General features: G+C 36.5%; 1 protein-coding gene across 1 annotated transcript in view; it reads right to left on the bottom strand.

Moving 5' to 3' along the window:
- The window catches only part of LOC150086747 (complex I assembly factor ACAD9, mitochondrial-like), a 216665-nt gene that overhangs the window by 137155 nt on the left and 64690 nt on the right, over positions 1 to 14820 (bottom strand). The window contains exon 9 of the mRNA XM_090371556.1: positions 6392 to 6467. Coding sequence (XP_090227682.1) covers positions 6392 to 6467 — 76 coding nt within the window. The remainder of the gene's footprint in view (positions 1 to 6391; positions 6468 to 14820) is intronic.

Here is a 14820-nt window from a genome sequence, read left to right as displayed (position 1 = left end):
ATCAGATCACCCTGCAGGTGCCTATCTCCAGATGCTGCAATTTGCAGAAGTGAAGCTTTTCTACGTAAGAGCACCCTTTTGTTCCCGTCACCAGTCCCATGGCCCTTCTCTGCACCCATTCCAGAATATCTATATTCTTCCCAAAGTGATGCTCCAGACCTCTATACAGTACTCAAGATGCAGCCTAACCATGGCCTTATACAAAGGGATAATCACCTTATCACTGCTAGCAAAGTTTCTGTATATCATTGACAAAACCCTGTGAGCTGTCCTGGTGGCATGTCTGCACTACTCAGAGAATTTCATGTCTGACTGAACAATTACCCCCAGGTCTTTTTCATTCTCCACTAACCTCAGCTGCTACCCATATGCAGTGCCTTGCATTTGTCAATATAAACTTCAACTGCCATTTCTCAGCTCGGTGAGCCAATTTTCTTAAAGGTTTTCAGGGTTGTTGACTGTTGTTAACCACCCTGAAAATCTTTTTATCATCTGCAAACTTAGACATTAAGCCTGATTTACTTTCATCAATATCATTGATAAATACTGAAAACAACAAAAGGCCCAGCAATGAACCATGGGGAACTCCACTAATAACATTAGTCTACGAAGTGCAATGCCCACTGATAATCACTCTCTGTCTTATTATCTTTATCCATATCAGTAACTTGCCTTTAATGCCACATTGCTTCAATGTGTACAGCAGTCTTTTATGTGCAACTGTATCAAAAGCCTTCCTGAAATCTAAGTATATGATATAAAATTTATTTTCTGCATCCAGTTCCTTAATCACTGCATCATAGTAACCTATCAGACTGGTTACACAAGACCCCTTCACAAATCCATGCTTACAGTATAACTGCATGCCTGCCCAAATTGTCCTGTATTACTTCTTTAACCAGTGACTAGGTGCTCACATCTGGTGAGTATGGGCTTGGCACACTCAGGGTCCTGAGCTGGTTATCATCATTCTTCTCTTCTTGGTGATTTCTTTCTACTTTTATCTCTCACTCTCTCTCTCTTAGGGTAACTTGGGATTTTTTTTTTTTTTTTTTTTTTGGCTGGTGCAGCATAAGCCTCAAGCTTCCTTGCACCATATAGCCAATAATAATAATAATTTTCCATGGAAAAAAACATTAAGCTAACAGTTCTGTAATTACTCATGTCTCCTTTTGATACCCCTTTATGAATTGGGGATATATTCACACTTCTTCAGTCCATAGGGACTTCCAAGGAAGCTCTCGTAATTATGGCTAAGGGTTTGCTTATCTCCTTTGCTGCTTCCTTTAATATAATTGGATAGTTTCATCCACTCCAGGTGCCTTTTTTATGTCCATTCTCAACTATTTCTTCTCCACTTTCCTTTCAGTTATCACAAAGTCTTTAGCTTCTTCTCAGAGTTTGATAAACCTTTTGCATCCCCTCCCTTAAACAATTCCTAATTTGTGAATGGAAATGAAAAATACCTATTCAATTTGTCTGCAACCAGAGCATAGTCATCAACAGTTAACCCTTAGATATAAAGTGGAATAATAATTTTCAACCCCTTCCTCCTATATTAGCATTAGTAGAGGCACATGATGCAAGAAAGCAAGATTATACAGCATCAGCAAAAAAAAAAAAAAAAACTTCCCATTTCACTGATCCATTCATTTCAAATGTTTGTCTAGTTCTGCCTTGAATTTATTTAGGCTATCAACTTCCACAACAACAGATGGAAGTTTGTTCCAGCAATCAACTACCCGTTGGCGGATGGCAAACTTCCACACATTTATTCTACAACTGTCTTTTCTCAGTTTGAATCAATGCCCCCTCAAGGTTTGTAATCTGAGCAAGAGGAAGAATCCCATCAGCATTGAGCCTGCTCAATCCATTCAAGGCCTTATACACCTCAATCAGATCGCCTTGCAGGTGTTTAGTCTCCAGAAGCTGCAATTTTTAGAATTTAAGCCTTTCTTCGTAAAGCAACCCTTTGTTCCATTCACTAAATTTGTTGTTCTTCTCTGTACTCGTTCCAGCAGCTCTACATAATTCCTAAAATGAGGCCTCCAGACCTGTATACAGTACTCAAGGTGTGGACTGACCATTGCCTTATACAAGGGGATAATCACCTCCTTATCCCTGTTCGCAAAATTCCTGTATATCATTGACATGACCCCATGACCTACACTGACAGTCTGTTTCCACTGCTCAGAAAATTTCATATCTGACTGCACAATTACCCCCAAGTCTCTTTCATTCTCCACTACCCTGAGTGTAACACCACATAGTTGGTACATTTCTCTGAGGATACTGCTACCCATATGCAGTACTTTGCATTTGTCAATGTTAAACTTCAGTTGCCACTTCTCAGCCCATCTACCCAATTTTTCCAGATCCTGTTGCAGTAGCATCCAACACCAAACCATGAGGGACACCACTAATAACATTAGTTTGCATAGAGCAGTACCCATTGATCACCACTCTCTGCCTTCTGCCACTCAACCATCCTTTTATCCATTGTAGCAACCTGCCCTTAATGCCATACTGCTCCAATCTGTACAGCAGTCTTCCATGTGCAACAGTATCAAAAGCTTTACTGAAATCCAAGTACATGATATCAAAATTATTTTTTGCATCCAGTTCCTTTGTGACCACATCATAGTATCTAATAAAATTGGTCAGACAAGACTTCCCCTTGACAAACCCATGCTGTGTCTGAATTATTACTGCTGTCTTGTCTAAATGATCCTGCAATGCTTCTTTAACCAGTGACTCCATTAATTTCCTTGGAACAAAAGTCAAACTAACAGGGCTGTAATTACTTGCGTAACCCTTTGATCACCCTTTGTGAATTGGAGATACATTTGCACATTTGTAGTCTGTGGGAAATTGGGTCCACTTGACTTGAATGTCACCCAAATATCAGTTCCATCAGCGTTTTAGACTCCCAGGTAGCAAGTACAGCTTCTCTGGCATATCTGAGAGAATATCTGTAACAACCTCAAGGACCAATAATTTTGATTCAACCAGTTAAAGTTTAATAAAATCATTAATGGCATTTCTAATATTTAATCTTATTAGTTTTGTTGTTACATTAAGAAAAATATGAAGCTATTCGCATAATTATAAAAATAGGCATAAATTGCTAAATTAATTAACCAATCAATTGTTAAAAATCAATCAATCACAGAAGCAAATCCTATATAAACAAGATTTCCAAATGTTTATGTTAGCTTCATTAATTAAGATTATTACTATATTTAATATCACTCTTATACCACATGAAATTAATAATATAGTTTATTAAGCTATTTCAAGTAACGTTTCAGGTATCTTACTGTTACCCATCATCAGACCGTGCTATTTATTGGTGTTACAAAAATAGAAAGGGTTATAAATTTGAATACAATAACCAATATTACAATTACTAATATTATGATTACAATTGCCATTATTATCATTACAATTATCAATATTATGATTTTACAATTACAATTATGATTTGAAAATAAACAATTCTAAGTTTGGATTATTGTTACAATAAAACCAGATATTAAATTAGGTAAATAAAAAGAGATTAAAATTCTTACCTGCCGACACACTTCTCTTGCCAATGCTCCCAAAAACCTGATGTGCATACAGGCAAGAGTTAATTTGCCAGTAGTTAATTTATAAGTGAGGAATTAATTACAATAGCCAATAGAATTGTGCCAGGTTTTCTATCCTAGTGGAATAATGGGGTGACCTTTGCTCTCCTACTCTTAACATCAGGGTTGGTGTGCAGGCTGGTTCTGTTGGTCTGGAAGGGGTTATATGTGGGCTATTCGGGACAACTGGCCTATTTTCTTTCCTGGTTTCTCATTTCTTCTTCCCTTTTCTTATTAAAAAATTGCAGGTTGAACACACTCCCTGTTTTCTGTTGATAGCTGGGGCTCCAAACGTTTTTACGAGAAAGGCTTCTTTGAATTTCCTTCTGTTGTATTGCCTCTGGTTCTGGGTTAATTCCCAGGGGCAGAACTGCATGCCACCGGACAGGTCCCCAGGTTGCAGATAGGGGGATGGCTTTCAGATATGGAGGCTAGCCACTTTGGTGGCCCCCGGACAAGCAGCGCCAGTACGATCAGAGTGTGGTGGGACAAACCTAGTAAGCTGTCCCTAAAAAATGCCAAACAAGCTCTACAACGGTGCTGGGACAGTGGTGAGCCTGTGCCGCCACCTTAATCAAAGCACAACCAACCATGAGGGAAGGCAGCAGTACCTCTCATCATCACCTGAAGGCAGAAAATGGGCTTGGTTTCAGAGTGAACTTGCAGAAGCACTCTTGGCATATTCAAGACTTTGGTTCTGCTACTGCGATGTGGAGAGCAAGGGGACACTATCACATTATCTATCCCATGTTTTAGCACTCATGAATTTTCCACACATTTCTTCAGCAGGTGACTCCAGCGGGACCTCGTTCAGTCCAGCGCCAGGTGTCGTGTCTGGCAGGAAGAAATGTAAGGCTTCTCAAGCCGTAAACCAACAAAATCCTTACACAAACCTTGGAACACGGAACATCAGAACTCTGCTCCAGACAGGAAAGTTGGAATGCCTTAAAAATGAAATGAGATGATACCAACTCAAGATTTTAGGACTAAGCAAAGTCAGATGGAAAGAAAGAGACTTCTGGAGTGAGGAATTCACTCTGATGCCACAAACGGTCAAGAAGGAGTAGCACTAATTATGGAAAGAACGATCGGAAAAGAAGTAACCAACATATGAGTCATAGGAACGAGAATAATAACAGCAAGAATAGCAGCAGTACCAACAGACATGCTGATCGTCCAGGTTTATATGCCACCATCAAACTGCATTGACCAGGAAGTAGAAGAACTCTATGAACAGAGATATTACAGCTGATCAACCACACAACCAAGGCTTATCATATGAAAATTAATATGAATAAAATGAAGTGCATGACATTCTCAAAGGACCCCAAAGCTATTAACATCAAAGTAGGAAACAATAATATTGAACAAGTAGCAAAATTTAAATATTTAGAACAAATGCTGAGTCAAGATGCAAGTTGCACTGAAATAAAAGCACGAATTGGGCAAGCAAAACAAGATTTCAGAGAAAAACAAAAAATTCTGACAACAAAGTATTTGAATGAGCATATAAGGAAAAGAATTCTAAAATCCTATGTCTGGAACATGGCCCTATATGCATCTGAAACCTCGACAATAAACAAATGAGACGGACAGAGAATTGAAGCATTCGAGATGTGGTGCTGGAGAAAATACAAGAAAATAAGCTGGACCGAAAAAAAGACCAATGAAGAAGTCTTAGAACTAGGAGAAAACCGAAAAATGATAAACCCAACCAAGGAGCGAAGAGGAAGATGGTTCGGACACAATCTAAAAGTAAAAAGTAAAGTGCAGCCATTATCAACCCACTGCAGGGTGGAAGCCTCCTCAACAATTCATGCTGAGGGAAATGGACCATAATCTGCCACGCTGGTCCAGTGCGGGTTGGCAGATCGACCGTATTCAGCAGTCAGGGGCTTGAACCCCGGGCTACTCAAAGAGCGTGTGCTACTGCACTCCCGCTCCTGCCCACTCGGCTACGGAGGCCTAAGACACAGTGAAATGCTAAGCCTGATCATAGAAGGAAAGATTAATGGAACCAGACCCAGAGGGTGACTGAGAAACAATTTCATAAAGCAATTGCAAAGAGATACAACAACAAGAACATACCAGGACTTGAAAAAGCTGGCACTCAACAGAGATATGTGGAAAAAAGTCATCAGTGCTACTAACCAGTCATAGAGACTGAAGGAACCCATGATGATGATTTTTTTTTTTTTTTTTTTTGGTAGTTGTTGGCACATCGGCTTCTGTGGCCATATTGCACCTCCCAAGGTTTTTGCAGTACTTTGATCCAAGCCCGAGGCGGGAATCGAACCCGCGACCTTTGGGTTGCCGGGCAGGCACTTTACCCACTCGGCTAGCCCGCATGATGATGATGATGTATAGCCTATCTGTAGAAAGGATTCTTGTGTTCTTGAAATTCCAAGTGTCACCACAAACATTACCTCTTCATGTATAGTTTTTTTTTTTTTTTGTTAGTTGTTGGCACATTGGCTTCTGTGGCCATAATGAACCTCCCAAAGTTTTTGCATTTACTCTGATCCAAGCCTGAGGCGGGATTCGAACCCACAACTTTTGGGTTGCCAGGCAGGCACTTTACCCACCTGGCTAGCCCAGTCGGCTCATGTATAGTAGTTTAGACGAATAGCTTAATGAACTGTATAATTAATTTCACATGGTATGAGTGGTATTAAATATAGTAATAATCTTAATGGAAAACAACCACGTAATGTCCTTCCCTAACTATATTATTAACTTCATTAATGCTTTACTTAATTTACCTAGTAGTTTTCTCAGAAAGCCACAAATACCAGCTGCATAACCAAGTCTGCTCACATTTAGAACATCCATGACTATCTAAAGAGATTTAAAAAAAAAAAAAAAAAGCACCTTTTAAAAGGTAAAATCTAATGGAAGTAAATTATATTTTCAGCACAGATTTCTTCCTTTAACAGTTATTACAAAAAAGTACTGATGATATTTAAATTCAGTAATAAATTATTAACAATTTATTTATATTTGTTAAAATTAGATGAAATGTCTTTCCTATAAGAGCAAATATGTACAAACTTGAGAAATTGGGAATCTGTAAAATTTTTAACACAGATTTGTCGTTCCACCAGCACTGTATTCCAGAACCTTTCTTATTTATAATGTGGCCAAAAAAATTATTTATAATATTAATAAATGAATGTAGGTCACACGAAGAATTATGTTATGAAATATCATAACAATCCACATTTTAAAGATATGTGCTTCATGCATATATTCTAAAATTAATAAAATTTTTGTTCTGAAACCACTTTTCATTATTGGCAAAAATTCTAGAGTTTTCACTTTCAAGAAAGAGAACAACTATTTTTAGTGTTTTTTTATGTCAAACTACATTAGTGTCACATTGGCACAAGCTTATACAAATGGGGAAATGCCTCAATATATGGGTCCTACTAATTTACAAGAAACAAAATAATTATCCCTACTGTTGAAGGTTAACTACTGACCAACTACGTAGTCCCTACTACTGGGAAGTGACAGAAACATTGTATCTGGTTAAAAACACTGGTTGGCATCAATTTCCTCCCTGAATAATTTCGACAGATTATCATAGGAAATATGTTCAAAAACTCAGATATGTGCTTAAAAAGTTCTCGTCACCCTCAGTTTTCAAATATTGTAGGTTAATGACCAAAAAACAAAGCTGTAGTTGGTTTAATCATCTTTTCCATCTATTTTATCTATTTATTTTTTTCTAGAACATTTGGGATATTTCTAGAGCATTTGGAAACTTTCTACAAAATTCAAGAATGTTCCGGAACGTTCTAGAATACTGTTACATGCAGAAAACAGGCAGGGATGTTCCTGTAATAGTTCTAGAACCTTCAACGAAGTTCTCTAGAAACTTCTTTACCCATATATATATATATATATGAGTATATATATATATATATATATATATATATATATATATAATGGCTTAAAAGTTAGAATGTAATAACATAAAATAAGAAAATAAATAAATATTAAGCTATCATTAAAGGTAGCAAAATGCACATCCTCCACATGATGCCCAGATATAACCGATAATTAATATAAAAATAAAACATAAGCCAGTAGTATTGCAAAAAACTGTAGAGCGAATGTTAACATAAAAAATAAATCAACAGGGAGGGGGAAGTAAAGGTAACAAGACAGAAATCGTAGTTGAAAGTCCCCAAATAATTTAGAGCTTTAAATCCAATTTAAATTTAAAATAATGCCAATTATATTAATTTAGCGGTACCCCCCCTTATAAGGTACCAGTTCCAAAAGATGTGAAATATCACCAAAAGGGACCAAAAAGAACCACTAAAAGAAAACAAAATAATAGACTAACCATTATGCCCCATATCGATAGAAGACCACGAGGGGGATACTGCTAAATTAATATAACTGGCATTATTTTCAATTTAAATTGGAATTATTATTATAAATTGGATTTAAAGCTCTAAATTATCTGGGGACTTTCGGCTACAGTTTCTGTCTTGTTACCTTTACTTCCCCCTCCCTGTTGATTTATTTTTTATGTTAACTTTCGCTCTACAGTTTTTTGGCTTATGTTTTATTTTTAAATTAATTATCAGTTATCTCTGGGCATCATGTGAAGGATGTGCATTTTGCTACCTCTAATGATAGCTTAATATTTATTTATTTTCTTATTTTATGTTCTAACATTCTAACTATTACATTCTAAGCCATTATTTAAATATAACTCAGTGGTAGTAGTGGGTTGATATGCAAAAAAGCAGCACCTGTGCCGCCATCTATTCTCCTTTTTCTGTTTATATAAGCTGGTTTTGGCGACTCCATAGCCAGGTGGGCAGGAGCGGCAGTGCATAGCACACACTTCTTGATTAGACTGGGATTCAAGCCCGTGACCACCAAATACAGAGGATGTGGAAAGGTCAGAGGAATGACCACTGCATATCCTCGGAGCAACATGGCCTTAGTTGCTAATGCTCCTAAAAACCAAATAACAACAATAACAACATAAGCTGGCTAAGCTTACATTATGTCAGTGGTGTGGCTCTGCTCTAGACTGCTATCTGTTCTATAGTTTATTTCTCGCTGCATAAGGACCACCGCTATGCAAATCCTCTGCATTTGTGGATCGATCGGAGGAGGAAGGGGTGGTTTGGTCCTTCGATCTGTTTGCCTTTGCGACGATTTGTATGGCGATTGAAATTCAGCAATTCGATGACCATTATTGGCTTTGTGGTCCTTTGTCGATATGGAGCATAACGGTCAGTCTATTATTTTGTTATTTTGTTTTCTTTTTAGTCCCTGTTGGTGATATTTCACGTCCTTTGGAACGTCCCCCTTGTAAGGTGCCAACCTTACAAGGGGGGTACCACTAAATTACTATAATTGGCATTATTTTAAATTTAAATTGGAATTATTATTATAAATTGGATTTAAAGCTCTAAATTATTTGGGGACTTTTGGCTACAGTTTCTGTCTTGTTACCTTTACTTCCCCCTCCCTGTTGATTTATTTTTTATGTTAACTTTCGCTCTACAGTTCTCTGCCATACTACTGGCTTATGTTTTATTTTTATATTAATTATCGGATTATCGATTATATATATATATATATATATGAGTGGGTTCTGCACCAAGCAAGCATTTTTGTATTTCAAAAAGTGTTTCAGGGAGCATGTGGTGAACAAAGTGAGCAAATGTTTTAGTGAATTAGTGTTTGCAAACAAGTGTTGTGTGCATAAGTACAAATCGGAACTGCTTAAATTAGAAATAAAAAATCCACAATTTCTTAATTGTGTTCGTACGTGCATGTACCTCAACCATACGTGAAACTTGTTACTTTCTTGCCGAAACAAGCTTGATAGATTTTGCTACATTTGCGGAGAAGTGGTATTAAAACTGCAGCAGAAGCCACTGTCACAAATTTTGAGAAAAGCCTATGAACTCTATTCTGGATATAAGGTCAGAGATCAAGATAAAGTATGAGCTCCAAAGATTTCCTGTAGCTCATGTTCAAGAACATTAACAGGCTGGTTAGAGGTAGTCATAAACCGATGCCGTTTGCTATTCCGGTAATATGGCGGGAACCTTGAGACCACATAAATGATTGTTACTTTTGCTTGACCAATATTTCTGATTTTTTCGGGAAATCCAAGCATAAAGTAGAGTATCCCAACATACCTTCTGCTCTAAGGGTGGTTCCTCAGAATTATACAGTGCTAGTGCCAAAGCCACTAGAAACTTATGACTTGATTCTGATTCAGGATTGGAAAAAGTATCTCCAGAAGATGCAGAACCCAGAACGAGCACAGATCCAGACTTTTCAACTCCTGATACTGCAAAGCTGCATCTAATCACTCAGGCAGAATTGAAATATTTGGTTGGAGATTTGGACCTCTCCAACACCAAGGCTCAATTACTAGGATCATGGTTTCAGCAGTGGAATCTTTTTGAAAATGGTGTCAAGGTGTCTTTTTATAGGAAGAGGCAATTTAACACAACAGCCTATTACTCCATGGATGGTGCTTTGGTTTATTGTAACACTGTCCAGGAATTAATGAAAGAATTACATCTGGAGCACATCCCCACGCAGTTGACAGTTTTCATTGATTCATCCAAGGTCAGTTTGAAAGCAGTTTTACTCCAAATGGAAATAAGCATCCACCTATACCATTGGTCCATGCAGTTCACATGAAGGAAACGTACAAGAACCTACAGGTTCTTTTCCAAAAAATATGCTATCAAGAATAAAAATGGAATATCTTTGCCAACCTAAAAGTGGTAGCTTTGCTGATTGGGTTGCAAGGTGGATACACTAAATATTGCTGCTTTTTATGCGAGTGGGACAGATGAGCAAAGGACTGCCACTACAGGGTAAAAATAAGCCAGACTGTTCAGAAACTACACCAGGCCAGAAAAATGTAGCACGCCCTCTTTTGGTGGATAAGTCAAAAACCTATTTACCTCCACTGCACATCATGCTAGGTTTGATAAAAATATTTGTGAAAGCAATTGACAAAAAAGAGAAGAATTTTCCTGTTTGAGGAAAAAGCTTCCTCGAATCAGTGAGGCCAAGATAAAAGAGGGAAGTTTTGTGGGTCCTCAAATGAAACTGCTATTTCAAGATGAGGAATTCACTAAAAAAGTAAATGCTATAGAAATAAGAGCCTGGAAGGGATTTAAAAATGTCTGCTGGAACTTTTTTGGGCAATGAGAAATCACAAAATTACAGTGAAAGTGTAGATGAGCTAATATTAGCATACAGAGAGTTGGGATGCAACATATCATTAAAGCTTCATTTTCCACATTTAGACTTTTTTCCCTGAAAACTTGGGAGGGTCTCTGATGAACATGGTGAGAGGTTTCACCAAGATATTTCTCTAATGAAAAAAAGATACCAGGGAAAATGGAGTCCAAATATGTTGGCAGACTACAGTTGGAATTTTGTATGGGAGATATCAATCGATGGTTATAAAAGGCTAAAAAATGACAAAATAAGTGTTTTATTATCAGATAAACATTTCTGTAAATAGAATAAGGTTAACAGACCCATTGTTCAATATTTAGTACTGTACATAACATTTTCTTAAAATATAAGAAATCTTTTTTACTAGAAAGTAAAAAAAAATGTAACTGCCATCTTTGGTAAAGGGAATAGTTTTTGCTTCTGTAAAGGACACTAACTAGCGAGGTTACAAAAAACTAATGGGACCAACTAATGAGGTTAAAAACAACAAAGTATCCCAAAATCTAAATGGGGAGAATTTAGGGAAATATCATAAAAGTTACTAGGCTTTTCATATCAATTAAAAATACTGTTTAAGACTTTTCTACCATGTATCTCATAAGGTGATCTAATGAGATACATGGTAGAGAAGAAAAATGCATTGCTGCATACAAATTATCAGGTGATATAGAAACCTAAGCTAAATATAAACTTGTCTTGAATCAAGTCACAAAGGAGTTTGGGCAAGCCAAGGCAGATTATGAGAAGGCTCTGGTAACGAATGCTAAGAAAAGCAGAAAAAACTTATTTACTTATATTAACAGAAGAAGGAAGGGATTGAATTACATTCTTCCACTTGATGTCAATGATTTAACTGTTGATGATCCTGCTCAAGTTGCTGAGAAACTGAATAGGTAATTTGCATCTACATTCACATATGAGGAATTCTTTAGGGAAGGGGATGCCAGGGAAAATGGAGTCCAAATACATTGGCAGACTACAGTTGGAATCTTGTAAAGAAACTGATGGACGGTTATGACCCGTTGTTCAATATTTAATAAAAAAAAAAAAAAAAAAAAAGGAAGAGTGCAGCCATTAATCAACCCACTGCAGGATGGAAGTCTCCTCAACAATTCATGCTGAGGAAAATGGACCATAATCTGCCACGCTGCTCCAGTGCGGGTTGGCAGATCGGCCGTATTCAGCAGTCAGGGGCTTGAACCCCGGTCTACCCAAAGAGCGTTTTTTTTTTTTTTTTTTTTTTTTTTTTTGGTTTTGGTAGTTGTTGGCACATTTCTGTGGCCATAATGCCTCCCAAGGTTTTTGCAGTACTTTGATCCAAGCCCGAGGCGGGATTCGAACCCGCGACCTTTGGGTTGCTAGGCAGGTACTTTACCCACCCGGCCAGCCCGGTCGGCTCAAAGAGCGTGTGCTACTGCACTCCTGCTTGTGACCACTCGGCTACGGATATTTAGTACTGGTATGTAACATTTTTTTAAAGTATACAAAATCTTTTTTTACTAGAAACTTAGTTTTTGACTTTAATCCCTTCTCCCTTAAAATGGTGATTGTCACAGAAATATGATTACAATTTTTGAATTCAGCAATGTCAAATCTACAAGAATCATCATGAATTTAAAAGGGAGTGAAGAAAATGTTTTTTTTGCCAACCAGTGTAATTAATTAGCCTTCCTTAAATGGATAGTAACTAATTAGGCTACCATAAAACTTCACTATTTTATGCCTGGCATCTCTTTTTATGTATATACTAGCAGTACCCATTGCAAAAATTTTGCAATTGGTAGCAGAGTTTTTCTCTAGCTGTCCTAAAGAAATGTAGTCTATGTTTTGTCGTGAGCTGGTAAGCCAGCATGCGTCGAATCCTTTCTCATTTCTTGTATCTGAGGAAACAAATTTTCTTTCATTTCAACACCTTTCCGATTATTCAAAATGTGCATGTTGCGTAACAATTTCACACGTAATAAAATGTAGTACAGTCTCTATAATACTTCTTTAAAAATGACATTTTTTATATTCTTGTGCCCTTCTGGTAACCTTATCGTAACATACTGGAATGATCTGACCCGAGACATTGCTACATACAATTGGCCATGACTAAATACAGGGTTAGTAAGCTAATTTCTGACTCTATCAAACGTTTGCCCTTGATTTTTATTTATAGCCAGCTAAAGAGGATATCTCATTCTTAAATGAGAATGGTATAGTTTAATTGGATGGAGTAAAATCTACATGTGGTAAGGCTGCCTACCTTAAGTGCATTTGGTAAAATTTTGCAATTGGAAGCACAGTTTTTATTGCCTGATATTTTCCCGAAAATGTTTTGGACAATTCATTGTTATCCCTATAAAATGCTACTGAAAAGTACAGAATATTAAAAAGTACACTAAAAAATCACTTTTCACCTTAAAAACTTGGTCAAACTTTCATTATTAGTGTTTTGTTTCTTTCATTTTCTTGCAGATGCTTCTACTAGTAAATTAATAAAAGGAGTTTACCTCAATATAGTACGTGGAACACTTCCGTATGATACCCTCCAGAAATTAAAACGGAAAAAACGAAAAAAATCGACAACTTACCGGTACATTAAAGTAAAATATAAATAATTAAATAATTAAAGTAAAATATAAATAATTAAATAATCAAAGTAAAATATAAATAATTAAATAATCAATTTAACACAATTCAAAATCAATTTAAAACAATTAAAATTCAAATTAACGCAATTAAAAGAATCTAACAAAAATATTCAAAACGATTTTCCTTCCTGAAGCTGACAATGCTTTTCGACAGACTGTCGTGATCACAGGAATGAAATTATTTAATTTATTTTATTTATTTATTTTAATTATTTATTTTATTAAATAATTATTTAATTATTTATATTTTACTTTAATGTACCGGTAAGTTGTCGATTTTTTTCGTTTTTTCCGTTTTAATTTCTGGAGGGTATCATACGGAAGTGTTCCACGTACTATATTGAGATAAACTCCTCTTATTAATTTACTAATATTATTATCAACGTAGAACATATTGAGTATTACAGCTCTGTTTCATACTATCTAGATGCTTCTACTGTACAGTACCTCTTCAGTCTATGATGCATCCTCTGATGCAGTCACAAAAGAACTGGATAAAGGAAATAATTTTGATATTACAGTGGATTCCGGTTATTTGGGCCACCGGTTAATCGGGGCAGCCGTTTATTTGGGACAAATCTTAAAAAACAAAAACCAATCGAGAAAATAGCCAGGGTTTACTTCGCTTAATTGGGACAAAATGCCGTTTAATCGGGGCAGGAGACCTCAGCACTGGAGATTACCCTACGATTGTCTCCGACCGTACCACATAGTTCGGTCGGATTTGTGGAGGTCACAACCATAAAACAATAAAAACAATTAGCAGTCACCTGTTTATTGGGCTTTTCTGTTAGTGCAATCTATCATAAACGGACAGTAAGCTCGATCATATTGAATTTGCGGTAATACCGGCAGCTGGAATTCTGTGGGTTATTATGGTAAAATGTGTTTACACTTCCATGGAATCTTCAATCATATAAAAAAAATAATTTTCAGAATCTTCTCTTCATTCTTATTTTTAAAGCTTCCTAATTTGTTACTCCGTTCTCACTTGCGCGTGTTGTGTTACTTGCAATTTGTGTGTGCCGTGTCCTTTGTTATTGATTGCTTATCTTTTTACTGTTTTAAATTTCAACCCCCACCAACAAATGTCAGTGAACAGAAATGTCAACTAGTTTAGTTAGTATGTACACATTATTACAGTACGTATTAATTCTTCCAATTATCATATATTCTTCCGATTTTCACGTATCATTTAATTTTTTAATTGGTAAGGTAATAAAGAGTAAATTTGTGCTTAATATATCTTTACTTTTATAGCCTGTGGATAATATTCCTCCTATTTTCGCTAATTAGAATCGCTGTTTAAT

Source organism: Mastigoproctus giganteus, chromosome 4 (genome assembly GCF_048544385.1).
Source record: "Mastigoproctus giganteus isolate SK-2022 chromosome 4, ASM4854438v1, whole genome shotgun sequence".
Classification (NCBI taxonomy): Eukaryota; Metazoa; Arthropoda; class Arachnida; order Uropygi; family Thelyphonidae; genus Mastigoproctus; species Mastigoproctus giganteus.
The sequence above is the reverse complement of the archived record's forward strand: the minus strand, read 5'-3'. Positions and strand labels throughout refer to the sequence as shown.